This window comes from Sycon ciliatum, chromosome 5, assembly GCF_964019385.1.
Source record: "Sycon ciliatum chromosome 5, ocSycCili1.1, whole genome shotgun sequence".
Taxonomy (NCBI): domain Eukaryota; kingdom Metazoa; phylum Porifera; class Calcarea; order Leucosolenida; family Sycettidae; genus Sycon; species Sycon ciliatum.
In genome coordinates this window covers 24,436,809-24,464,335 of record NC_088647.1, presented here as the reverse complement: position 1 = coordinate 24,464,335, position 27,527 = coordinate 24,436,809, and the positions used below count along the sequence as shown (strand labels likewise).

The following is a 27,527-nucleotide window of genomic DNA, read 5'->3' as shown; positions in this document are numbered from 1 at the left end:
ATGATGGCAGCAGCATTTTAGAAAATGACACAGCCATGCAAAACCAGCTCAAAGTGCACGTAAACCTAAGCCACCAGAAGCTACACCGGGATGAAGGAAACAAGTTCAAACAACAGCAAAGCAAACTAGGGACACCTCAAATTGCCAAAAGGGCAAAAAGGAACAGGCTCGGCAGACTTTGAAAGAAAAGAGAATGACTGAACATCAATGGTTGTGTATCCCCCCCCCCCCCCCCCCAACAATGTACTATCGTGGCCATGGAAATCCGGTCGCACGTCTAGCGGCCCCAGGGCGCTGGGCATGCAGCCGTGAGTAAGCGGTACACAAATTCATTTATTCGCTGCAGCGCGCTGGTCGCATCGGATCACCATGTGCATTGCACGCAGCGTTCTGTACGGGCTGAGGGCGCCGGCCCCGGTCAATCGACTGGATTTTCATGTCCGCTACAGTACATACCGTCGTCGCTGGATGAGAAATACAGCAGCTCCTTATTTTCACCTTCATTGACTGGACAGCGGTAAACAAGACAGCAGCAATAGACACAAACATGACTGAATTCCATGCACGAGTACTGACTATCCAAACCGTTCCGGGCAATTGCATTTCTGGAGGTGTTCAGACCAGGGATATACCGGTAAGGGCACAGGCTCGAATCATGATTGTGGCATTATATGCACACCATCATGTAGCATACATGGAACTGAACATGAGGAACTAACGACAAACTCAGCCATTATGCAACATGTTTGAAGTGAGCATCTTATATTATTATGATTGTGGAAATACTACCGTTGTCAACCTGCTGTTACACATCCGCCGCTTACCAGGGTTGAGTGCAGCAATGGCCGACGTCGCGGATGTTACCGATTTGATGCTGGTACGCTTGTCGGCCTGTGTAGACACGGCAACAAAGAAAGACATTGGTTACGCACGAGCTCAGCCACGTGAAGCAAAGTGTGAGATTGCGCAAGCATGGGCGTGGGTGCACATTGGAGCATGCGTACCCGCTTGCGTGTGTGGGCGAAAGAGATGATGGCGATGCCAGTGGATGATCGCATAAGGATAAGTACAGATGGGGGGCCAATGGAATCCGACCCATGGCACACAAGAGGGTAACCACGGTCCAGGTGCACGTATAGAACGTATCTGCTAGTGCGCTTGTTCCCCATATCTGAGGGGTATGACATAAGCTATAACTGTGAATGTGTAAGTGTGAAGCAAAGTAGAAACAGAACCCCACCACTAGCAAAGCATGGTGCCGTTCTGGGAAGAACTCACCAATTCGGACGCGCAGGGACTGTCGAAATCCACCATCAGCCTGTGTTCACGTTTACACACACATTTACACACACATACACACACACACACACACACGTGCACACACACAGAGCACAGCACGACAACATTGACAATTATCAAGATGAACAGAAAATGAGCCAATCTCTGGGTCAGTCGGGCAGACCCTCATCCACACGTGCACGCACACGCTACACTGGATCAGAAGCGGCCGCTGGGTTGAATGCTGGACTGCCTGACAGTCTCACACACCATCACACACTCTCGAAACCCGCACAGTGAAACTTCAGTTAGAAGTAACGTTAGCGTTGATATAACGCACAACTAGGACGGCATTTTAAGCACTATTTGGCAGGCATGGTGGTGGCCTGGCACGAGCGAAACTTCCTAAGCTGGTTGTGTTTCTCAATACAATTGTATAGCCGGTTGTAACGTGGACGTGCAAACTTTACTTTTATTTGGTAGTACAGTCAGACCTCGCTTAACCGCACACATCTGTTTTCCACAAAAATATCCGGATAGGCGAGGTAACCGGATAACTGAACACACATACTGTATATGCATGTGGCATGTCAAAAGCAGTGACATCGTACATACATGTAGACGGGTCCTATGCAGTACAACTAGCGTGCACAGTATGTAAAACAAGCGAGAAGAATGACAAGTGCATGCAACTGAGTGCTGTCCACATGTACCCAGCAGGTCGAGGACCTCATTTGCCTGTACAACTCCCTGATTCTAGCTTCTGCAAGGCACATGCAACCGGATACGACGAAGCTTTTTGTACACATTTCAACCAGTTTGTACACAAAATTATGCACCGGTATGCGGATCGCGAGGTCCGGTTATGTTGTATGCATAACATATGCTGCACATCGGTAACCAGCGATTTTCTTCCGGATGGCGAGGGATCCGGATAAACGAGGACCGGATAAGCGAGGTCTGACTGTACCGTAAAACCTGTCAAGGCGGCGACCACTCGGATAAGGCGACCACCTGTCCCAGAAGACCACTTTAGCCAGAACCAAGGGGTGTTATTTCCAGTCAAATGACCCCGGATAAGAAGACCACCTGGTAACAGAGACCAGATTTTGAAGGTCCCTTGAGCGGTCGTCTTAGACAGGTTTCACTGTACCATTACACAGAGGATATGCAACACACGTCACATAGTGCGTTGCCACTCAAAGTTCTTCTAAATATCGGGTTTCTGTACGCACACAACCCATGAATGGACATTTTGCCACTCAGCTAGCTCCCATAGAAGGCAGATTCGACGTCACTGCATACCCTCTACACCAAATCATTCGACAAAACTGGCGTGCAGGCAACAGAAAGTCACTCTTAAAATAATACGTACGTCGTGTAATCCATGAGTTGGAAGATGGGACACTCGTCGGGCACAACGGGGAACAGCTTGTCGTGCTCGTCGATGAGAATGCGAGTCAGCACATTCATATCTCCCGTGTCCTTCACCACTTTAATCATGTCGGCTACGCCCTGGATGGAATTCTCGTCTTGGTTCTACGCACGCACATGGCACAGCAAACAGAGATTAAAAGCTAAACTTCGACGCACCTCTAACAGACCCAACATCTGTACTTTATAGCACAAATGCACAAATACTAAATACAACTACGCACACACACGCGCGCGCACGCACACACATACACACACACACACAAACACGCATGTATGCACACAGCAGCATAAAAGAGAAGTCCAAGGCGAATGCCATAACACAAAATTAACGGATCAACAGGGGCAGGCGTCAATCCCACTCCTCACCTTTCCGGGCCTGACCAAGTTTGGACCAAACACAACGGCCAGATTGCTAGAATCCATCTTGTTCTTATCTGCATGTTCTTGCACGGTGTGCAGGAAGCGGCTGCAGGGGAGCCAACAGCAATAGCACACAAACACACCACTATCGATGGGTGGACATCCAGGCATACATCTAGTACCAGTAAGAAAAGAACAGTAATACAACCAGGGAGTAGTAAATCCCATACTTATAGTAGACATTTTACTACTCCCTGGTGACTACCGCCGCTGGAACAGTACTCTGTGCGTAGGGCACAGAGCTTTCGCACATAGAATTATACAGAAACCACTCGGGATTGGCTGCAACTCATAACGGCTGGTTTCTTGCCTACGACGCGTACGTGTAGCACCAGTTGAGGTATGACAGGTCTGCCAGCAAACTGCATCGATTATGACTTGGAGGCAGACAGCAGAACATGACCAGAGGACAGTTCGTGGGCATCTCTTCTTGAGTGCGAACTCCTGGACACCACAGCATGTGCACCTGGCTATAGACAGTGCCCCCGCTATTAGCTTTTCCGTGATTAGGGTGGACATAGTGATACACACACGCACAGATCCCTGGAAAAATACAGCACCCCCCCCCCCCCCCCAACACACACACACACAGAAATGCAGGTCGTACCATACGAATTTCAAGCAGTCGTAGCTAGCCTTGGGCAAACCCTTGAGCTGACCAATCATCACCTGGACGCCTTCTGCAGAGTTGAGCTCACGATAAACTGGGCATAGCAAATGTATTCATACACACGCACAAACATGCACAGATGCGGGCACACACACAAACACACACAACATTGCTCTTACAAAAATAAGAACGGTATTGAACGCATGGAACCAATCAACAATTACATTCATCTGCTAGGCAATTGCGGCAGCAGACTACCGTATGTAGAAAGCTCACATCTTGTAGCAGCGATGAAGCTGTCGTTGTACTCTTGGGGAATGATGGCTTCAGGGATGCTGCGCAAGTATAGCTTGAGGAGTGAAGCAACCGTGTGAACGTCAGTCTCCAGGGACGTTCCAAACTCTGGATACTGACCTGCAGATGAAAGCCAAGACAAAGCAAGAGAGAGAGAGAGAGAGAGAGAGAGAGAGAGAGAGAGAGAGAGAGAGAGAGAGAGAGAGAGAGAGAGAGATATTGAAACGTCATGAAAGAAGCGTATAAATTGATCGAAAAAAGCGCAGCCTTCATTTTCGATTCCGTCGGTTGCAGTCAAGTTTAAACCGACAACACGTCCAGCCAGAATAAAGTACATGTACCATTACAGTTGACGCATAAGCTTGTGTGGCAGAATGACTTCTCCACCACGTGCAAGACAGATTCGAAGTTCGTTTGTGCCCCAAAAGTTAGTACTCCATCCAAAAGCAAGTACAGGTGTAACCATTAAATTCGGAAAATAAGTGCGCACTTCTATACGGACTTTAGGGTATTTGTGAAGCAGCTTGAGAAGGCCAAAGTCACCGCACTCAACAAACCACGACACAAGTATGGAGAGCATTCAAACTTCCTCACCTCTGTCATACATTTCTTGAAATTGTTTGATGCGATTCGCTCGGCCAGATTGGCGAAACAGCCCGATCTCATCCAAGCCTGAAGGGAATACCAGAACAAGCAAACCGAACGCACATTGCAAGGTGGTTACTTCGTCTGAGCAGCACGTGTGTGTGTGTGTTTGTGCGCATACAAACACCCCCCCCCCCCCCCACCTCACCCATGCACGTGCACCAAACCCACACACGCACCCACAGTGCAAAGCTGCATACTGATACAGCACAAATCCTACACACGCGCACATTGAACAGGGGCGTCGGACACGGTACGGTCACTACGGTATTGACCGTACCACTTTTTGCCCCAGGCACCCCTTGAATCAATACAATACACTGATCCGGACTCTAAATTTCCAAAATTTTCGGCTCTGCCATCGAGGAAACTGTACTTCAGATGGCTGACCGTACCACACTGAAATACCTTCCAACTAGGGGTCAAACGGGTGTACCTTTAACTAACGAACGGGTAATTTTCTTACCGGGCGGGTTAACGGGTACCCTTTAGCAGCCATGTTTAATTTTTGCGCAATTTTTACATAAATCATGATTTTAATTTATCTGGTCTCAGGTTGCATTTTGATATCACATTGTGATTCGCAGATCGATTTGTGTCTGATAGTTGCAGAGGTAGACCTACTGGGTGCGAAAATGCAACAACAATGCAGACATCCAGGGTAGGGTTGTAAATGATTGACTCCCGCCGGGAATGCGCGATCCCAGGGGTGTTGTTCCGCACCGACTGGATCATCGAAATCCTAACGGGTACCCTTTTGCTAACGGTACCAGAGGTTAACGGGCGGGTACCCGGAACACCCCTTTGACCCCTACTTCCAACGCCCCTGTTGAACAACGTACCATACTGAGAGAGGAAGCAGCAGCACTGCAGGACGATGAGTGGGATAATACCACCATGCCGGCGGTTGACCTCTCGCTGAACCGTTTCCGAAATGACCTGCTTGAACATGCACTTCTCCTCCTGCAGTACAGTATCGAAAGCAACGCACAGGTACATGTGATCAGAAGCAGCAGTAGCAAGACTGGAAAGGAGCACAGCATGGCACAGCACTGTACATAGCTGCATCTAGATACCGAGCAGCTCAATATCTCAGCCTGCAGTATCGTCATTCTACACAGTTGGGGGGGGGGGGGCAGCAGAATCTTAATCATAGAACACATCATCTCATGACTCCGCTAGTAAACGTTCAAGTTGACATCATGTTCACGATGCAATGCGCTTTGTACACGTATTATCAGATGTACCCTGGACTTGTGGTGGACAAATCCTCATCTTGTCCTGTAACAAACTAGTTCAAGGAAACCCGTGCGATACATATTGACACCCCGTACAAAACATGACGTCAACTGGAAATTCTGCCGGGACAGCAAGGTATGCGCGAGTTGCACACTGTTGGAAGGGGAGGGTTAACGCATACAATGGCGCTGATTCGCCAGAAACCCAGTCCGGGTACAATACAAGGCGACACAGCCAAGACCAGAAGTCATTCAACCGTCAGGGCTGACACCACATACATCGCTGGCCTGGACACTGCTTGAAATGTAGGGAAACGTTTACCGTTTACTACATACACAGACAGAAGAACGAGCAGTTGCTATTTCGTAACTCTGACCGGCAGTTTACTCCATAAAATGGATTTCCTCATACAATAGGAATTCACACCTCGTTCAGTTCCAGATACGAATAATCAGATTGTGCACGTTCGGACTTAGTCACTACATTGTAGGTAGGGGTGAAACAATTATACCGAATACTCGAGTACTCGCTCGGTTTTTTCAGAAATAATCGTACTCGGAATAAATCAGAGTACTCGTTCAAACATGGTACAGGTCGTCCCCCGTTAATACGAGTCCGGTTAGTACATAAACCCCGTTAGTACATAAGAAATCTCAAGTCCCGGACGAAACGTGGTCACTTCCATACAAATTTTGTCGGTTAGTACATAAACCCCGTTAGTACATAACATTTCTCCGTACCCGCATGCCACCCACCTCAATAGTACATAATTTGTTGTTCTTTTGGCCTTCCAGTGGAGGCACATCGTGTTCTAGTTTCTACTTGTGGACGCAATTAGCTCAGAAATCAGAGCGCACATCAAAAACCGACAAAGCTCTGTTGTTTTTTCGAGTGACTACAGGCGCCGCTGGGCATGTATCATGTCAACTGTAGAATCTTCGCTGACTGTGACCGTTATAACATAATTTTTATGTTATATCGAGGGAATCAAGAATATCTCGCTCCCTAGTCATGGCAGCAAGAAATACTCAGAAAAGTTGAAAAAAGTGAAACATTCTGGTATACAAGCAAGCTATGTACACTGTCGTTTAGTACATAAACCCCGTTAATACATAACATGTGTCAAGTCCCAGAGATTATGTATTAACGAGGGACGACCTGTACATGCATTTACCACAGAAATCTGCAGTTTCAGAGCAGCAGTCGGCAGATATTGATGTGCAGACTGTGTGGTGAACATTTGTTCACGAGTAGAGAGAGCCCAAATGACCCACCAACCAATATACCAGAGAAAAATGACTGCCACTCGGTTCATCAGGGTTGTATCATGTGATTTTAAGGCCCTCGGTGTGCAATTTTTAGGAGATGAAGAATACTCGAATACTCGAATATTCGATCGGAGAAAATCAGAGTACTCGAACTCGGGATCTCAATGCCAACTTTCACCCCTAATTGTAGGACATACTGCCCATACCTTGGCTATGACATGAGTGATTTTTGTTATCCATTCCTCCATGTCCAGTTGATTGCTGGCGGAGAGAAGATAATTGCCGCGGTCCTTAGCAAAGCCTTCACTCCCTTCACCAGCTGCAACACACACACATACATACACACACAAGCGCGCACACACACACACACACACGCACGCACACCAAGAGTTGAAGAAATGCAAAATGATGAAAGTAGCCCAAAAGAGCCACACCAGAGAGGGTAATTATGACACGTACAGTGCTGCCAAATAATTTTCGCCCAAAATCGGACACCCTTCACCGCCAAGGCTGGCCACATGGTGCGAATTTTTCTCCTCGGCAATTTTTTTACAGAGAATTCAAAATATCGCCTAAAACACCATGAAAATTCGCTTCGTTGCCATGGTAACCCCAGAGTTGTCATGAATTTTGTAATGATGAGTGTGGTCGCACACTGACTCTGTACAGACTGTCAGTGTACATGCCATCCAGCCTGATCCAGGCATGTTACTTTGCACTTCCACAGCCAAGCGCTAGCCTTTTTAGAAGAAAATGTACAGTGATTTGTGCCTTCAGTTGCGCTGAAAAGTGAAAGTACAGGACTTCTGCATAGGAAAGTAATGATCTCCGACATTTTTGCTGCTTTTCGGACGTTTCCCTTTTCGGACCGGTTTTCGGAAGAGCCTTCAAAAATCGGACACTGTCCGAAAAATCGGACGGTTTGGCAGCACTGCACGTACGAAAGTCGATATCAGGTCTATAGGAAGCATGCCCTTACGCATGAAAACTGCACAACACAGCATACGAGTAGTATCAATACTGAATAGTAGGGGTGAAACGAAGGTCTCAATTTGCTAAACGAACCTTCTTCAGCAAAACGAACGAAGGTGTCGAAGGATTCTTTTACCAGTTCACAGTTCCCCTTGAAGCACACTCGGCGCATGTGCCTTACAAAGTACATGACTGAGCACATATTTGCTACGCAGTCACCACAATTGGCAGGCCCATAGCCTTTGCACTGCGCAGTTTCCATCTCAAACTGCCCAAGACTACGTACGTCTGCACACCGTGGCTGTGAATGACCACGCTCAAGCGCAGTCCGTAGCCTACTATGCACTACCAATGGCACCTACGGGAGCCAAGTGGACACAAAACTAGTCGACTGGACTGACCACAGTACAGTACCTCCTGTATACAAGGAAGATTATTTTAAACCTTCTTTTGAATTGAAAACGAAGGTTTGTTTCAAAAGAAAACGAAGGTTCTTCGAATCTTTGACACCTTCGTTTTACCCCTACTGAATAGTAAATAAGCTCCCAAGAGTGTGCGACTCTGCATACAGGGTCTCTGATGGCGAAAACTCACATCATGTGTACAAAATACAGTAGATGATATGCCAAATAAAGTGCAACTAGACTTGAGAGGACATCGCATACAAGCTGCATACAAATTATACTACAATGTGTACACGGTAGGCCCTGAGCTCTGCAGGAGTACAAGTCACAGGTAACTGTACAACTTTGAGCTTTGTATGCAACTACTTATTTGGCATATCATCTATTTGTACCAAGTACGTACAACGAAGGTTAGCATGCGTGCAGTACTCCGAATATCTGTCAAGATCATGCTGATGACTCGCATAAGCTGAGAGTGGGTTTCTGTCGGGGAGTGCTATTTTTTCAACTCCACTGGTGGCTAAAACGGGCCGGGAGCATACAACGGGAACACTACAAGTACAACCAAGAGTACATAAACCAGAGTGTGCAACTCGGGATGGTTCTGTCCCCTTGGAAAAACGCGATTCCGCGGCCGCGGCAAATTTCGCAGAAGTTGCCATCATCCGCGGAAATCACGGAATCCACACTTTTGCCTGCGGAATCTGAATTTTTTAGGGTAAATTAGAGAGGTTCTGCAAAACGAAAATGTGTACGAACTTTCGCTCTACGTCACAAAGTGAGAAACTTCGCACGAACTTTCGCAACTTTGGACGCGAAACTTGCAGGGAACGCGAAATGAACTTTCGTAGGAAGTTTCGTGAGATCGGATCATGGCGTACGTGCACTTGGCGCATGCAAACTACGAAAATGTGCAGAACACAAAGTTCGTGCGAAAATTCGTACACATTTTCGCAAGGCCTGTCGCGAAACTTCGTTCGAATTTTCGTTGTGCAGAACCTCTCTATTACTAAAATTACTACTCAGAAAGCAGCAGAAAAACTACTTTGCGATCTGTTTGAGCACATTTCTCTTGCCAGTGCAGGTCTCTACAAGATTCTTCACTCTTATTCAGTTCGTGACTGCAAAGGATAGCATGAAAAGTGCTCCTTCATGCAACTAGTTGTCATATCCTCTACAAGGAGGGTGAAAAACTTGCGGAAAGTGCCGCAGATTTTTGATTTTACTTTGCCGCAGAATTTTGAATTCTTGGCCGCGTTTTTCCAAAGGGACAGGATGGTTCCTGTGGGAGCGTAATTCGTGCACTACGTCATTTCTGACGGCATGGTAAGCCACAGGTACGGTGAAAAGTTGCGTAACCAGTCGCGGTGGTGCAGTTCACTGAGTTTGTCCTGATTTCGGTTTTATGAGACGGATAGCCTGGTGACTTTACTTGTCGGTGGATGTACGCAGCATACACAGTCACACAAAACACCGAAATCCTGAAACAGGACGTCTAAAATCAAGCAAACTTGGCTATGGAACATGAAAATTTGAGCTGTACGCAAGTCGCGGCTTGGCTGACCTCATCAGGGTGACGTAGTGCACGAACTGCGCTGTTTCAGATCTGATATGCACAGTTGCACACTCTGGTGTATGTACTCTTGGTACAACACATGATGTGAGGGAGGGGGCTAGAGTGTATGCACATGTACATGTACTATGGGGGGGGGGGGGGGAGGGGGCTAGAGTACCATGCATATGTACTATGGGGGAGGGGGCTAGAGTACCATGCATATGTACTATGGGGGAGGGGGCTAGAGTACCATGCACATGTACTATGGGGAGAGGCTAGTGATGTGCTGTGGGGGGTAGAGTACCATGCACATGTACTATGGGGAGAGGCCAGTGATGACTGATGTGCTGTGGGGGGTAGAGTACCATGCACATGTACTATGGGGAGAGGCCAGTGATGTGCTGTGGGGGGTAGAGTACCATGCACATGTACTATGGGGAGAGGCCAGTGATGTGCTGTGGGGGGTAGAGTACCACGCACATGTACTATGGGGAGAGGCCAGTGATGTGCTGTGGGGGGTAGAGTACCATGCACATGTGCTATGGGGAGAGGCCAGTGATGTGCTGTGGGGGGTAGAGTACCATGCACATGTACTATGGGGAGAGGCTAGTGATGTGCTGTGGGGGGTAGAGTACCATGCACATGTACTATGGGGAGAGGCCAGTGATGACTGATGTGCTGTGGGGGGTAGAGTACCACGCACATGTACTATGCACGGCTGTTTTTTTGTGCGATTTCACGCCACTTAACAATATGGCCGCCGAAAGTCTCGATTGGGCTTCAATGGCAAGAAAATTTGAATTTTCAAATCGTCAGAACACGAGTAGGCCATGGTTTCCCCTGGATTTTGGAGACTAGTCAGCCCGGACAGCCCGGGGAACACGCCGATCATCTGCGTCTTGTTTCAAGCTTTCCGCTCGTACCTCACATGACTGCCTTTCCTTCAAGAAACATTTGTTCTGTGTCGTGCGACTTTGGCTTCGTTCTGGAATACTCCTTGTGTCGTCGCTGACAAACTCGGCTCCGAGAAGCCCTTCCCGATTTTTTCCCAGCTTAGATCGATTTTTTCCCAGGTAGAGGACTATCCTCTGGTTGTCTTCCCCAAGTGTCATTAGAATACGCGCGTGAACTTCTAAATACGTGCGACGAGTCAGGAGCCTGTTTTCTCTTGATTTGGAAGACAAAATGGCGTGGCCCTTTAGTTGCTGTTGAGTGTAGAATGCTGCTTCCTGCTGTAAATTGCTTAGTCGGCATGTGGGATATTGTAGAAGAAGACAGCAGCCGGCCAAGTGAGCTTGAAATTGTGATATCTACCCTATTGTGCGTTGAACGATTACGAAATGCCTAACTTTAATGTTGTACACGCGAGCACGCCAAGCAGAAGCTGACAATCACTGGTGAGATCAATCTCCAGACTGCCAGGAGTACTTCGAGCAAGTTTGAAGCGGAAAGACAGCTAACTGGGCAGGCCAGGACGCCTTTCCACCCTCTTTCTCTCTCAAATTGCCGAAAAGTCGAGTATCTCGCTCGAGCGCTTTCAAAACTTTTCTCTTGGTTTCGCGTCCCAAATCGTGGAACCACGCGAGGATCGACATGACTTTCTTGCAAAAACGCAAACTCATCGCGTATTTGTACTATTCGCACAATGTTACATAAATCGCACCGAACGACGCCATATTGATAAGTGCCTGCACGTGAACAGCCGTGTATGGGGAGAGGCTAGTGATGTGCTGTGGGGGGTAGAGTACGAGGTGATTTGGCTTTTTTTAACATTTGGCATTTTTTAACAAATGTGTAAAATTTGCTTTTCTTCTGGCTGTTTCTCTGCTCCGGATGGCTGTATCGAAACATGGGTGGTGGCAAATGAGAGCCAGTTTATCGTAGATCAACATTGACCAGAAAATTTGGTGCATATAATTTAATTCTCCCTGCCACGTTGGTATAACTAGTGGTGGGTGCTTTGCCATTTTGTGTAAAATGTGTAAAATGAGCCCCTGAATGGACGAGGAGGGCAGTGAATTGCTTCCGCAGGGCCTTTGGACGACGTCAGGCCGTCTTGCCATCACTAGAGACAGTAATGAAGAACAGAAGGTCACGGAATACACTCTGTGAGAACGAAAACATCGCTGCGATGCTATGCTATCTACCCAATTCCACCGTATAACACAGCCACTAGTTACAAATACAAAAACACGGCTTTCGCAGCATACAATGCAGTTCACTCTTCTGTTGATAGATTAATTTTCATCCACTAGCAATCCTTGAAGTGATATCTATTAACTTCAGAACATTGATGACCGAATATCCCAGTTTGTGATGCCATTTTACAAATTTGTTAAAAAATGACACACCAATTATTTGAATCCTGAGAATACTATGAAAGTAGGACATGATTCAAGACACTTTCCAAAGTGGGATCATTCCCATTTTTGGACACAACGGGCATGAAGGATAGCACTTCCACTTGCAACAATTCATTTGGACGTAGCTTGTCTAGAAGTGACTGAAAAACGTCATTTTACAACCATGTTAAAAAAAAGCCAAACCACCTCGTACCATGCACATGTACTGTAAAGCGACAAACTTTCGCGGTGCGCAAATTTAGCGTTTTCATAAATTGGGCTGGTTCACGATGAGAAACTTTTGCGATTGTATCTCTTCAGTCGGATCTTGTACTGTCTACAATCAATGTACGGAGGGGTTTGCGGTGATTTATATTCGCGAATGTGTGATGGCCGCGAACATAGCGAAATTTAATCTCTAGCGAAAGTTTCTCACTTTACAGTACTATGGGGAGAGGCTAGAGTGTATGTAGTGATGTACTGTGGGGGGGGGGGGGGGGGTGTAGAGTACCATGCACATGTACTATGGGGGTATGGAGAATTCGCCAGGTACTGCTACCGTAAAGTCCGCTGCAAACGCCCACCCCAGCGGGTCCATACTATTTTCGTCTTTTTTCAGGTCAATATAGTTGTAGAAAACTGGCATGAAGGTCGAACGCGTACGAAAATGGCTGTATTGCCTACAAACTGCCTATGTCTTACCAGGAGGCTCTGCAAAAGCGATTGTCATTATCTTGCCGCAAAGAAAAACTTCTGTTGAGATTTCCTTTCATTCGATAAATGAGTCGTCTTTGTGGTAGTTTACTCTCCATGTGATATTGATGCCGTAGAAACTACTGAAGGGGCAGAAAATTTCGTCGGTCAATAATTTCGTCCAACTCCAAAGAAAGGGAGTTCGTCCAGTTGTAAATTTGATCCATGGATCATAAGAGTGTATTGAAAAGCTGGACAAATCAATATTTAATAGTCTGGCATTTCATTTAGTCCAACAGCTCGTTGGACGAAAAAGACGAAATCAAATTCCAGACGAATATTTCTGCTTGTACAGTATCTGATTTTCATGAAATTTCTGCAGTGCCACGATGTCTCGCTTTCAGAACGGAACAGTGATTGTTCTGACGAAGCGTCATTCAACGACTTGACTGGTCGCAGCATTGCGGTTGCAAGTCGAACAGGGTGTGTCACAGAAGCTACACCTACAAAGTCGCTGCTAATTTGTTCAAAACTCTGAAGTGCTCGAGAAAAACCCTTGCCTTTGAGTGTTGCGTGATTTGGAAATGATGGTTCGAAACACCGTCAGAAGTGTATTTGGTTCCTGCAATTCTCTGTTCTTCGCTACCTTGTTATTCGGAAGAACCTCCCATTTGGTTTTGCGAAATAAAGCAACCATCATCATAAAATCACTACAAGCTAGCTCGTGGCTAGTGCCCAAAGAGATTTTGAAACCAGGAAAGGGGACATAGTTTACCGTAGCGAAGCGCTCTTCCCGCTACGGTGTGAGATGCACTTTCGTACAGCAGGGGTGACAGTGCATGGGGTCAGTGTGTACAAGCCAGCAGATCTTGCAAAAATGGGGTGGGCGTTTGCAGCGGACTTTACGGTACTATCAAGAGTACATAACCCCCCAGAGTGTGCAACGCCTGATCCAGCTCTGCATAGGGTCTTGGTCGAGCGGAATCGGATCTTCTGATGTCATGCGTACACTCCACACCAGCGCAAGGCCGGTCTCGAGGCAGGGCACCAGTGTTTTTGATCCGAGAGTACCCGCGACTCCCCGGGTTACCCTCAGATGTGTACGGTATTATGACGCGAAGATCCGATTACGCTCGACCAAGACCCTATGCAGAGCTGGATCAGGCGTTGCACACTCTGGGGGGGGGGGGGGGTTATGTACTCTTGCTACTAGGTGTACATACGTGGCATGAGGTGCATGACTGTGATTTGACTCTCGAGCCCTCGGGGCGCGAAGGGACCCGACGTAAGGATCGGCGGGAAGCGGCAGGACAGTCTGACGGCGTCCAATGTGAACACCAGGAACGGGAACGCAATCGCACTGCCGTACGGATCGGGAGGCGACGGGAAGAGTTGGATCGATCCAACTTTTCATACCGTAGACGAGCGTAGACGGGGACGCAAGCGTACAAAACAGTTGCATTTTGAGTGTGAACAGGAGACGGCATCGTGCGCCGACTACTCCCGGTTCGTACTTGGAAATTTTTAGCATTTCGAAAGCTGCGCTTCCCATGATAACTCGCAGAATGGCTAACACGACTTGAGTTGAATTTTAGCAAGATATGGTCTGATGTCACTTATGGTATTTAGGGATAGTTCAGGAACGTGACAGACGAACTGTTTTATCATTTCCTGGCGCTATTATTTGAATGGCACACCTCTCGAAGCTACTTTTTTGGTGTTCATGAAAAACTGGTATTGTGAACTTGATTCCGCTTCATTCAAGGAGAAATAATTGAAAAGAAGTCCCGAAAAACAAGAAATTAGGTCTAAAAGTCACCCTGCCACGGACCGTGTCTTACGACTGTCGCCGTTCGCTATTGAACGACGCAACGACTGCAGTAGGTCGTGTCGTACGAATCGTACAAGATTTTACAGCTCACCCCAGCCTCCCCGACAGGCCCTTACGTCCCGTACCGTCAGCGTTCCGTCGAATGTGAACTAGGCTTTAGAGAGGAGCTAGGGAGGTCGGGGAGGACAGCCGCACTGTGATATTCATCACACACAGACACAAACTGGCTACTGCGGGTCACTCGTAGTAAACACTATAACAGATAGCAGCGCTCCTAACGTTAGTCTGAGGTCGAGTCAAGAGAGATGGGAAGGTGGTGAACACTCGGAAGGCCAAGATCGAGAAAGAACACTGGGTCACGGTTTGTGCCACGAGGTGCGTCGACAAGCAAACATGCAGTCCGCAGTGCCACGAGGTGCGGTGCAAGATAGTTGGCTCCCCTGTGCACGGAGCTTAAAGGTGCCGTGTTCCACCAAACTGCTCAAGTACACAGTACACACTGTAGTCAATCAGGCAGTTTCAACACTACTATACACACACTATAGGCTTTCAACATTACTATACACACACACTATAGGCTTGCAACACTACTATGTTCGCCAAAAAAACCTGGCCAATGCTGCACATGGTAGTCGACTACCATGTGCAGCATTGGCCGGATGTTTTTGGCGACGATAGTATAACTTGTTGGCCACCGGCCATTACGAGACTAAAGTTTAGAAACACAGACAAGAGGGGAAACGTACGAGCTATCTCAAAGAGAAAATTGCTTGGCGCTCCTTTGACATCGGCACGCTCACAGCGGCGTACGATATTGCCGGCGAGGGGAATTTCTCCCAGATGCTTCATGTCCTGCAACAGCGAATAGGGCGAAGAAGACAGGCAGAGTGATTGAACTGTATAGCATGTCAATTGTCGGGTAGGAAAATGTCGGTGTCGGGGACCTGACTGGTTTCAGGTGTAATGTAGAATTAGGTGACCAGCATTCCCTTCACAAGTTCACACACAGTGCACCCTCTAGTGCCTCTTGGTGTTATCAAAATTTAGGCGTCAGATTTCTCTACCGAACTCACTCTGAAGTTCAAGTTAAACCGAAAATAGGGTGTAGTACAGCATGCAGCCAGGTAGAACGTGGTAGGGAAAGATCAAAGGTGCATGGAAGGAGAGACTGGAGAAGGAGAAGGTTGTGGGGAGAATAGAGAGGTTAAAATGCACGTTATTTCTGACGTGACGAGAAAGTTCAGGTCGCGTCATTCGGCTCGCGCTTTGAAAAACAACGCGAGTGACATGCAGCTCACGCCAAATTTGACGTGAAATTGCGCGTCACGTCGGAAATAACGTGCATCTTAACCCTTTATGGACGGATTACTAGCACAGTATGCACCAGAATTACAAAATGTCAGTACAATTTTCAACTTTTCCATGTCATAACTTTGGTGTCCTTCACTTGATTTTCACAATCAAGGGCTCATTGGAAAGCTCTTGGCGAGAGCTACGTCAGGGTACCAATCTCCCTTATCCGGCCGCCACAAATCAGGCGCGGTAACACAGCAAAGTCGTCTCCAAGCCTGATATGCAAGCAAATTCGTCCCATCAACGCCATTCCACTCTCCTTCATCGCAGAACGCTCAAATCTGTTTGAGACGATTCAAACTTCAGCCGGCTACGTCATTATCATGTGCTGAGTCGCTCAAAGAGCACACGAAAAGGGATTTCCCCCCAAAATGGCGAAATGATCGATCAAAAATTTGAATTTGCCGAGGTAAGAATACGGCGTGCGATATCTCTGGCGTCCGACATTGTAACTCTTCGGCGATTGTTGCATTGGACAGCTTGGAGTTCCCGCTACCACGTAGACCCTTCGATTGTGGAATTTGCTCAAGAAACAATGGAGTTACGAAGTTACGAAGTTTCGATCTTATTAGATCGAAACTCGTACAGTCCGTCCACAAAGGGTTAACCTCTCGATTACATGCAAAACACCCAAGCAATGACACCACTCACGTCGGGCTCACGGAAGTAGAAGATGATATCGCCGCGCAGCACGAACCAACGCCGCCGCCAACTCGCAAAGTTTCCACCGCGTTTAGTCAGGTAGCCTTGATGGAGCTGGTATGAACATAAAACATAAATACAAGAGAGATTTCTCAACTCCAGACAGCTAGCTGTTTCGATCTGGTTACTGTAAATTGAGAAACTTTCGCTAGAGATTAAATTTTGCTATTTTCGCGACCACCACGCATTCGCGAATATAAATCGCCGCAAACCTCTCCGTGCATTGATTTTAGACAGTACAACTACAAGATCCGGCTGAGGAGATAGAATTTTTGAAGCTTCTTATCGTGAACCAGCCAAATTTATGAAAACGCTAAATTTGTCGCTTTACTGTAGATCCTGTCAGCGGAGCTCAGAGCTACTGGCTGAACCGATTGCGATGAAGTCTAACGAACGCCAAAGCATTTTTAAACCAGCTCACTGCCCCAAAGTCAGAGTGTTCCTCCAGCTGCGATAGACACAGCGCTGACGGAATTTTTCACATCGGCTTTGATGATGTACTGATAGTATAGTATTAACACGTGCCAAAAATAAATCCCTGCCGAGATGGCGAAAATTGTGAAATGCCGAAAGCTTCAACTTGTAGCGCCGAAATTTGTATATTTCCAGTATTGTACTCCTGGCACGACGATAAAATTAATATCTGACATTGCGGAACAGTCATGTACATGTACCAGATACGCACTGCCTGAAAAATGTACACACAATGCACGTTTCAAGCCAAAATAATAGCTGTACGCGCACGCGCCAGCTCTGCCCATGCATCTACGTACAGTTGATTTCCCGTTGATTGACGGCAGCATTACCGAATCTCTCCCCCCCCCCTCTCTCTCTCTCTCTCTCTGTTAGCAAGATCTCTCATTCTGAGTGTGTGTGTGTGTGTGTGGGGGGGGGGGGGGGGGTGTGAGAACAACCTAGTGTTGCAAAATAAAAATAAAAATTAATAATAATAAAAACGAGCTGCACAATTCCATATACGTACGCTAGTGCAGACATCAGGCGCATTTTTGAACAGTGAACCATCACTGGCAGATCTCGTCTTGGTTCTGGGCGGTTCCTCACGATTGGTATGCACAAGAAATGATGGTGAGCTGGGCCTGTCTCTAGCTCTAACAGTTATGCCTGTGCCTTTTCTTCCACCGGATGGAGACAATTCACACACTGACGACATATGTCCGTTCACGCGCCCATAAGCCTGATAAGGTGACTCGCGCACAAGCCGATCCGATGGAACTCCCTGAGCTATTTTAGGAGTTTGACTGCTGGAAGGTCGGCCAGGCGCATACGACCTTTGGTGTTGAAGGGCTCGCAGTGCTCCCCATCGCGCCGTGCGAGCAACTTCATTGGCAACTTCCCCAGGCTCTCTCTTGCGCGCGAATGGCTCCGGTGGAGCGCTCGGCAAGCAAACCGTCTGCGCCCCGTTCATTATCGATGAACTAGAAGCTCTTCCAAAGGCTTTGGCAAAGCTAGGAGACCACTTCTCACCAGCTCTCTCCTCAGCTCGCCTGTCCAGTGTGCTGTCCAAAACATCGGCGCAAATCGAAAGCTCAATGATGACATGAGAGAGTCCTTTGGCACGTGGCGGCATGCGAGCGAGTAAGCATTCTGCCTTTTTTTCTGGCATCGAGTACCGCACAACAAAAAGATGTTTGTTGAAAACGTACGGCATATTTGAAATTGAATGATACGGCGCGGCGCCCGGTACATCAAAATGCAGCCTGGACATGCCCTACCGGGAACGAGCTGCGCGACATCTTGATCGATTTGTACAAGAAGAGTCCATGGGTTATGGACTCTTGATTTGTAGGATCTACTCGCAGATTCTACGACACGATGGGACCGGGAGCGCGCGGCTGTCTTTTTTCAAAATTCAAATGAAGCGGAATCAGTTGAGGTCACAGTCACACTGCCAGTTTTCTGTTTGTCATGATCATGAAGAGAAAAAAAGTAAGCCAAGGGCGGACTTTGTGACAGAGGAAAGGGTACTTTATCAGTTCGTCTGCCACACCTGTCCTGGACTAGCCAATGAAAATAATCATACTTGTAGTACAGTCCAAACCAGGGAGTCGTAAAATACGACTCCCTGGTCCAAACTGCCCTCGATCTCCGTCGTGAGAGCCACGCAGTAATTACCGGTAGTTACTACATGTATTGTACATTGTAGTATTGTACGGCAAGAAATGCTCAATCAAAAAGGCAGGCCAACTCCTAGATCGACGGCGCAGTCCATGATCACACTCGAAATAATTAATTGGCCGTTTTGGAAGTTCGCGTCCCTCATACGGCAGTACGGTATGCCCCCACATGATCTGAGCGTGACTCAAAACAGTGCGGTTGACTTGATCGAGTGCCCCCCAAAAGCCCCGTCCCCATAACCAGATAACTGGACGTCCCCAAATAAAAAGTAGCAAACCAATAACCCCCCAAAATATGGACACTCGATTTGTCAAAGACTCAAATCATGATCAACTCAAAATGGCCAGTTCGGTATTGAATAGGAAAACGCCACTGTTTGCATAATCAACTCAAGAAAGCAACGTAATCTCTCCATCATCGAGTCTGCGTTGCAAGGTTCTCACGTGGGCATTGACTTGGGGACATACTTGCGAACAACGCCTTTTGTCTAGTGTTGCCTGATGTCCATCTGCAGTATACGTAGCGCAGTTTTAGTGACGGACTGTTCCTGGGCCTGGCTGGACCTTTTGATACAGCGCTTGGCAGAAATGGAAAAAAAGCAACGGTTATGCATTGTGTTGGGGAATTCTTCCGATATAGTGGGTGCCAATCCACTTTCAAAGTCGGTGGTAATGGTCTGAAGGCCAAGCACGGTTGAGTGCTCTAGCGGCTGCTTGGTCTTTAAGTGCACGGAAGACTCTGAGATCGACGTATGTCTGTCTGGCGTGTTTTTCGCGACATCCGAGTGTAAACCATTGGCACGGGCACTTCCCTGAACTGGCCATGATATGGATGGTCGTAAGTTTTGTATAGAGCAGGGGCGACTTTGAATGTTCCGTCCATGAACCAGGATTGACTGTTCCATGGCGTCTCCAGATCAGGAGGGGATACGAACACAAGAGTGTCATTCTCATGGCCGATGGATGCCAGGAAGAAGTCGTAACCTTCTTGCGTTTGGCGGAAAACATCAGGAATATCGATTGCTGCACGCGTTCGAGGCAGTGCAGGGTACTGCTCTCTTCGACATCTATACAGAGTGGAGTCCAGAGAGTTAAATGACGGCAAATGAGCGGCAACTGGCGCTGGCAGGTTGGTGGACTCCGCGTCAGACAGTGAAGCCTGTGTACAAAAAAAGTAAGACTCCCGCTCAAGGGACCTTGAAAACGTGGTCTCTGTAACCAGGTGGTCTCCTTATCCAGGGTCATTTGACTGGAAATAGCATCCCTGGGTCCTGGTTGGAATGGTCTTCTTGGACAGGTGGTCGCCTTGACAGGTTTTACTGTATATAGTTCTTACGCCTGCGCCTCCTTGCCAACAGCGACGCTTCATGCTATTCACAGCTCTCCTCACTTCTACCTGCTCGGGAATCGGCGGATGGTTGTGCTCTGTGGTTACTGCTGCAGTGTTGTCCTCTTCATCTTCGAGTATAACGTTACTTCCAGCTGTTGTCCGACGCCCACCACATGCTGGCCTAGTACATCGCCAAGTAATCCTGCCAGCTGCTTTCGTCTTGTCCTTCCTATAGGAGTAACCTTGGTGAGTAGCACCATAGCCTCCTTTCTGTCACAGTCAGAATTGCCGAAGCCTCGTCTTCGTCACTCCTCTCTTCGTTGTTGTGTTCAAGGTCCTGTCCGGGGTCCTCGCTTTCCCTGCTACTGGTGTCGTTAGGGCTGGCTTCGTCAATGCCCTCCGAAGCTCTTGGCTCTCGATGACATTGGACTCCTACTTGTAGTACCAAGAGTATGACCTCCCGATCCCCCCCCCCCCCCCTCCCCCCAAGAGTGTGCAACTCTGCATATGGGGTCTCCGACGGCGAAAACTCACATCATGTGCTCAGATACGTTCGTACTACGTACAAACGAAGGATAGCGTGCACGCAATTCGAATATCTGCCAGGATCATGCATACCCGCAGTGAGTTTCTGTCAGAGAGTGCTCCCCTGCTCGCTAAAAACGGGCAGGAAACGTACATCTGCGACACTGCACCACGTGATGTGAGTTTTCGCCTTCGGCGTACCCCATAGAAAGGGTATCAGGAGTTGCACACTCTGAGGGGGGGGGGGGGGGGGGTATTATACTCTTGGTAGTATGCGTGGCCGGTAATCATGGTATTTTCGCTAGTTCAAACCGGTCCAGTCCAGTCTACACAAGCTACCGCCATCATGAAAAGGAGAACAGAAGGCAGTTGTGCACCTCATTCTGAGAATTGCCAGCCCTGGCCGTCTCCAACTCATCCGCGGCGCCATATTCGTCTATCATGCCGCTATGGATTATAGGTGCCGTCTCAGTTTTGCCCTCCTCTGACCTAGTTCGGTTTGTTCAGGACATGATCGTTGATGGCATTATTCATTTTAATACAATCAATATAATTGAAGGTGAGCGTAGCGCTGCACATGCGTTGGTGTCTGCATAGTAATTTTACGAATCACGGACAAAAACTCAGAATCCACGGGCAAAAGTGTGAACTCCTTGAATCCTATACATTCGCAACGACGCTTCACGCAGCTTTATTATATTCAGCTCATCTTATGGCAACACTGGCCAACACTCGGATGCACTGCCACTTCACACAGTCAGACGGTTCTTTCTCAAATCCTGTAGAGATTAATGCGGCGATTTCTGCAGAAAATACCGTGGCCAGGGACATGTGGACTTCAGCTTGTAACTTCTAGTTTCGAAGTAATGCTGATACGCGTGATGCAGTGCGAGCCTGTTGGCAAGGCATGAGGCATGCAGTGGCTGTAGAATCGTGCACGATTCGTACGACGTGGTGTCGCCGAAAACAGTGCCGTGGGCCATGCCTTAAAACCATCAGGTCCATAGGACCCAGTCTGGCCAATCCGGCCAGGGCCGGACTTTATTTCGAAAAGGTTGACCCACCCAAATCGTACCAAGCGGGGGGGGGTCGTTGATAACTTGTGTTCATTTCCGGTCAAGTATCCCACTTGACCGGACCACCTGAAATCCCGGTGCTATGCCCTGAACACCTATCACAAAACCATGCTTCGGAGAAGACACATGCTCCTCAGCCCTTTCCCAGCATTGCTGAGAGGAAGTAAAAAGCCTCAACACTATTATCTTCTGGCTCAAGTAATCAACACCTATCATCTTCCGGCTCAAGTACTAGTTCGACATTAGGGAGGTTTCGCTCTACGGAATTACGTTTGAAAATAACGTATGAACTGCACGGAATTTTCATACGTAAAAATCAGAGCTGTTGGGTTTCGCTCTACGTGATTTCTCCACGACTGCTAAGCATGCGTTGTTGCTTTGGAGACGCGTTGACGCATAATCCCAAATCAGGTTCGGCCTCATTTTCTCTGTGCTGCGCTGATGAGTTCACAAAGAACGAAACAGCATGCTGTCCGCAGATTGAGTAATCCCAAGAAAACCGCTCTAGGCGGTGCACCATGTATACCACTGTACTCTTGATGATTATAATTATTATGACTCTGTAAGTATCGCCGAAGTTGCACCAACCTCTTCTTCAATTTCAATATAGCAATAAAATGGAATAAATAGAACTAACTCTGCCGCATCACCATGCATCAACAAAGTCAAAGCCGGTTTCCCAGAATCGATTTTCAGGTCACTTTTGATGCATGGTGATGACAGCAGAGTTAGTTCTGCTTATCGCTATACTTGTTGTCGCCGCGTCGTATATTTACATCGGTATAACTCTGTAATTCTACTTCAAACCTATCGTATACCATTACTTTTGACAGTACACGTCCCGAGTCACTGGTGGCAAGAGTACATAAACCAATGCGCGCAGCTCCGAGAGTACCGCAAAGTGCTGTTTACGTCATAGCAGCTCACCGTTGCTGCATCACACACCAGTTTTATGGTCATTTGTACCACTTCACCAAGGAAATATCTGTTGCGCACTACCGCAAAACTGGAAAATGATAATGCACACTAATTTCCTGTTACCGGTATCTTCTTTGTAACACAGTAATCCTGCAAGCAGAATTTTTTTCCAACCGTCGAAGTGTGCAATTGGATCCCAGTCACTTCTAGCCTGCTGTCGAGGAGCTCCCCGACGATTGTCTAAACAAGTGTTGTGCGTGCAGCTGCGTTGCCTTGCATTATTAGCAGACCCCGCCAGCGAACCCGCCAGCGAACCTGGCAGCATCTGCACATATGTGTGTGTGTGTGTGTGTGTGTGTGTGTGTGTGTGTGTGTGTGTGTGTGTGTGTGTGTGTGTGTGTGTGTGTGCGTGCGTGTGTGCATGTGCGTGCATATGTGTGTGCATGTGCGTGTGTATGTGTGTGCGTGTATACATCCTAATAACGTTAAGCTTAGTTCACATTCGACGGGCCGTGACAGGTGCCAATGGCACTGCCATGACGCCCGGGCGATTGACAGCGTCAAATGTAACCATCAGCATCGGCAACACGACCACACTACCGTACAAATTAGGAAGCGACAGAAGACTTGAATCTGTTCCCAAGTTTTCATACCATATGTGGGGGCGCAAGAGCAAAAAGAGGTACATTTAGAGTTTGAACTGGTGGCGGAGTCTTGCAGGGATCCCCGCAACAGCAACCTTGCCATTTGGAACACTATCCGTTCCACGATAACGTACCAACTGGCTCATATGGCCGAGTTGAATTTTAGCAAGCTAGGAATTCATGCCATTTGCTTTATTCAGGCCGGATAGTCCTGGATTTTGTGAGACGAACTGATGATAACAATATCAGTTTGTCCGGCAAATTATCTTTTCCTGTGGCTATCATCAGAATTGTACAAATTCCACCGCCAATGTTTTGGTCTTCTTGGCAAACAGGTAGCAGGGCATGATTCTGCTTCATTTGAGGAGAAATAACACCAAAACTGACGCCCTGAAAAACAAGAAATTTAATAGGGCCGAAATGTTTACCTGTCACGAACAGTACTTTTTGATATGCTTCGCACCAATGGAAGTTGAACATTGCTACTTGTCGTGTCGTACGATTCGTACAAGATTTACTGCTCCCCCGCGCGCGGCCCGCTCACCCCGCTGTCCCCAGATTCCCCGACAGGCCCTTCCATCCCGTATCGTCAGCGCTACATCGAATGTGAACTAGGCTTTACGATATTCTATGATTGGACTATTACAAACTACAAGTACAAGTAACTCATTACTGACTTACAACACCGAGCTGTTTGAAGACGGGGACGGAACCAGAGGCCACCAGATGCTTGAAAACTCCTAGAGTGCCTGGATACGGTCCGTCGCCGTTGCGCGAACATCCTGTAAAATCGTCCGACCTGGCACGATCCCGTATCTTCCTCACTCGATTTGCCGCAGATGGTCCAAACGGAAGTGATTCAGCCAAGGCGTCCATTCCGACAGCAATTATTTACAGCTCTAACACTGCCGTCCCACAATAGAAAGGTACGTAGATGGCCGAAAAAAGCAGGAGCGAAGCCCAGTACATTCCCTACAACGACTCCTGACATGCAACCGCCACGAACACTCATATAATACTACAAGTAACATTAGTTCGCCATGTCTGACAATCAGTTGGTTTCTCGATCCCTGCTCGAATAGTTGACCGAGGAACAAGAAGAACACCTTGTTTTGGCAGGTGAAATCAGCTGAGCCGGAAACATGAGCATGTAACATGACTGTAAACCATGTAAACAGTGCATTCAGTGAGCGGAGCATGCACATCACGTCACATAAAGCCGCTATCGCGAAAAATGCATCGCATGTTTTTTATACATGTTCAAGCGCCAACGCGACGTAACGATCCAGCGCGATACGACGGTAGGTGAAAAACTTTCAAATGAACATATAATAATCATTGGTGCCATCAAGAGTAGCTAAACAGTTTATCTACTCTTGGTGCCATGAATCATGATGCTAAAGAGCACTTTAGTTTAGGGTTCCCTGTAACAAGACGGCAACGTCTGTAGGGCCTTCCCTATCAAAATAATAAATTCTTCTACAGTGTAGATCTACTACTACTACTATTCTATGTTGATATCGATATTCATTCGAACATATTCCAATTCCGGCATTTCAATTTTAAATTATTTTTCGCAAGGAGCTGTATCTGATGTTGTACATGTGTACGTGTGATGCTTTACACTACAGGTTTTTTGTAGGCCACATGCCAGTAAAGGCAAAGTGTTCCAAATCCAGCAACATCACGGTTACATGGATCCTAGGCGGGTGCACACCTTCTGACCTTCCGGCGTTCCGCAAATACCGGATGGCATGCGATGATGCGATATGTACAGGTTCCTGCACGAGTACGAGGGCAGTACCGCGGAATCCAGCCCGCGCCGCGATAGCGGCAAGGGCTGGATGAACAGCGGTACTGCACTGGCCGAGTATACTAGTATGAGTGACTGGAACGTGTTTCCCGTGTGCACCCAAGCCAAATAAAGAGATACATGACAGACACACACACATATGTAGTACCTGCATATGTTTTGTGATTGTTTTCTGGTACAGTTTTTTGTAGTAGTCCATAGTGCTTTCTTTCTCGCGGTGCCATTGACATTGTCGACTGGGCATCGGGCATTCTGGCTGTTCTGTTCCTACGGATTTTTTCCCACGTCTTGATCGGAAACCTCGGCAAATTGCGCGGATCCTGCAGGTTGCTGAGCATTGCGCGCTTTGGTTGAGGCTCATCCGGCTCGTCCAAGATCTCCTTCGCGAGCGACTCCGCAATAAAAGTTTCAGTCTCTTCCTCAACTTTTCGGAGGAGCTCATTCAGATTGCCAATATGGTTCAACAAAGGGGCTTCTTTTCTCCCAGTTCCAGATCAAATGTTGGAGCGCCATGATGACAGTTGTGGTTGCAAACAGTCGCTCTTCTGCTTTAGTCATTTTATTAGTAACCGATGAAAGACCGTCCTTGAAGTAGAGAGTCAGTCCAGTGGCTACTGCCCGACGGGCAGTGGAATCCGTTCCTGCCCGTCGTCAAGTGACGACGGGCAGTGGAATCCGTTCCTGCCCGTCGTCACTTGACGACGGGCAGTGGAATCCGTTCCTGCCCGTCGTCACTTGACGACGGGCAGTAGAATCCGTTCCTGCCCGTCGTCACTTGACGACGGGCAGTGGATCCAGTTCCATTACCTTTGAGCAGGCAGGACCGCGCTTTCCAGCCCGCGCTGTTTGATCTGTCATTGGTCAACTCCAAGGCGACAATCACGTGACATACGGGAAGTGGCATATTCTTGCCGACCAGATTCCCCAACCATGTTTTATTATTGAATAGGACAATCCCCACAGGCCTAGGCCAGGCTAGGGCCTTCTTACAAGGTACCCTATGAGGCTATGTGAATACAAAGAGCGTGACAAAACTGCAAATAAGAGGAGCAAGAGCGAATATCAGCTGGGACATGTGAAGCACAACTAAAAACTCATAGATCACAAGTCATTGTTTTGGGCATCGACTTCAGAGTCTTTAGGTCTGCAGCTAGTACCTCGGTGCCATCTCTTCATACAGCACTGGTCTGCGCCTGCAACTACTTCATACAAGCCTACGTATCCCAAATGTTATTACCAAACATAGACTTTCTCCGGCGCTATGGCAGCCGCTCCACAATACCCAACACAAGTACTAGTAGCTGATAGCACCCCTCCTCCCGAAATCATCACCTCTTTCATTTTCACCACCAGACTTTATCAGTTTCACCAAGAGTCACACGTGTAGATCTACAAGTCGTGCCATGTACATGCATAATGATAGATTGAAATTATGAGTCCCATACTGTGGTGTGACGACGAGGTGAGATGAGGTCTTGATCTCACCCAATATCATCCTGGCGTTCTGAAAGTGACTAGCAGCTCCTGCGACTTCGAGGCTCTTTTAGCGCTAGAAATTGTTTCAAAAGGTCTCATTTTCGCTGGACCTACTAGCTAAACAGTGTAGATATCTCGCCAATGTCCATCCACTCTTGCACCATTGCCCACACCTCCACTACAACTAAACTGCTTTTCGAAGTACTGTATCACGAATTCACAATTGTCATGGCCAACATGGACATGTAGCTGTGATCTGTTTCACCCTTGACTGCCACCGCTTTATTCCAGTACTTCAAGTATTATGTCTTTGATTTCCATCTTCTGATGAAGCTACAGCAAGTGTACAGTAGCAGAACCAGTTCTGAGGAATTCTTGTGTGGCCATGTAGGACTCCACTTTATAACAATAATTATTGTCATGTAGCTGTACCTCAGTTTGCTCAAGTGCAGTAGTTGCAGGATGATGGGCGTTTGAGCCTGGGACTGTGGGAGTCATGCGCGTAAGTACCGGTACATGTACATGATGTTCATTTTCTCTGTGCTGCGCTGATGTCCACAAAGGACG

The 27,527-nt window shown here is 47.6% G+C and overlaps 1 protein-coding gene across 3 annotated transcripts in view; it reads right to left on the bottom strand.

Annotated features, from left to right (window-relative positions):
• The window catches only part of LOC135818121 (rho GTPase-activating protein 24-like), a 32,105-nt gene that overhangs the window by 2,717 nt on the left and 1,861 nt on the right, over nucleotides 1-27,527 (bottom strand). The window contains exons 1-13 of one of the 3 annotated variants that reach the window (XM_065331449.1): nucleotides 24,353-24,780; nucleotides 16,993-17,097; nucleotides 15,735-15,840; nucleotides 7,398-7,510; nucleotides 5,527-5,647; nucleotides 4,634-4,711; nucleotides 4,022-4,159; nucleotides 3,743-3,839; nucleotides 3,082-3,181; nucleotides 2,654-2,817; nucleotides 1,279-1,318; nucleotides 825-891; nucleotides 457-507 (exon numbers count right to left, since the gene is read on the bottom strand). In XM_065331449.1, the coding sequence (XP_065187521.1) occupies nucleotides 457-507; nucleotides 825-891; nucleotides 1,279-1,318; nucleotides 2,654-2,817; nucleotides 3,082-3,181; nucleotides 3,743-3,839; nucleotides 4,022-4,159; nucleotides 4,634-4,711; nucleotides 5,527-5,647; nucleotides 7,398-7,510; nucleotides 15,735-15,840; nucleotides 16,993-17,097; nucleotides 24,353-24,547 (1,375 nt within the window). In that variant the 5' untranslated portion in view covers nucleotides 24,548-24,780. Of the gene's footprint in view, nucleotides 1-456; nucleotides 508-824; nucleotides 892-1,278; nucleotides 1,319-2,653; nucleotides 2,818-3,081; nucleotides 3,182-3,742; nucleotides 3,840-4,021; nucleotides 4,160-4,633; nucleotides 4,712-5,526; nucleotides 5,648-7,397; nucleotides 7,511-15,734; nucleotides 15,841-16,992; nucleotides 17,098-18,025; nucleotides 18,647-24,352; nucleotides 24,781-27,527 lie in introns of those variants that run through there. The other 2 variants (XM_065331448.1, XM_065331450.1) reach the window with 2 other exon arrangements.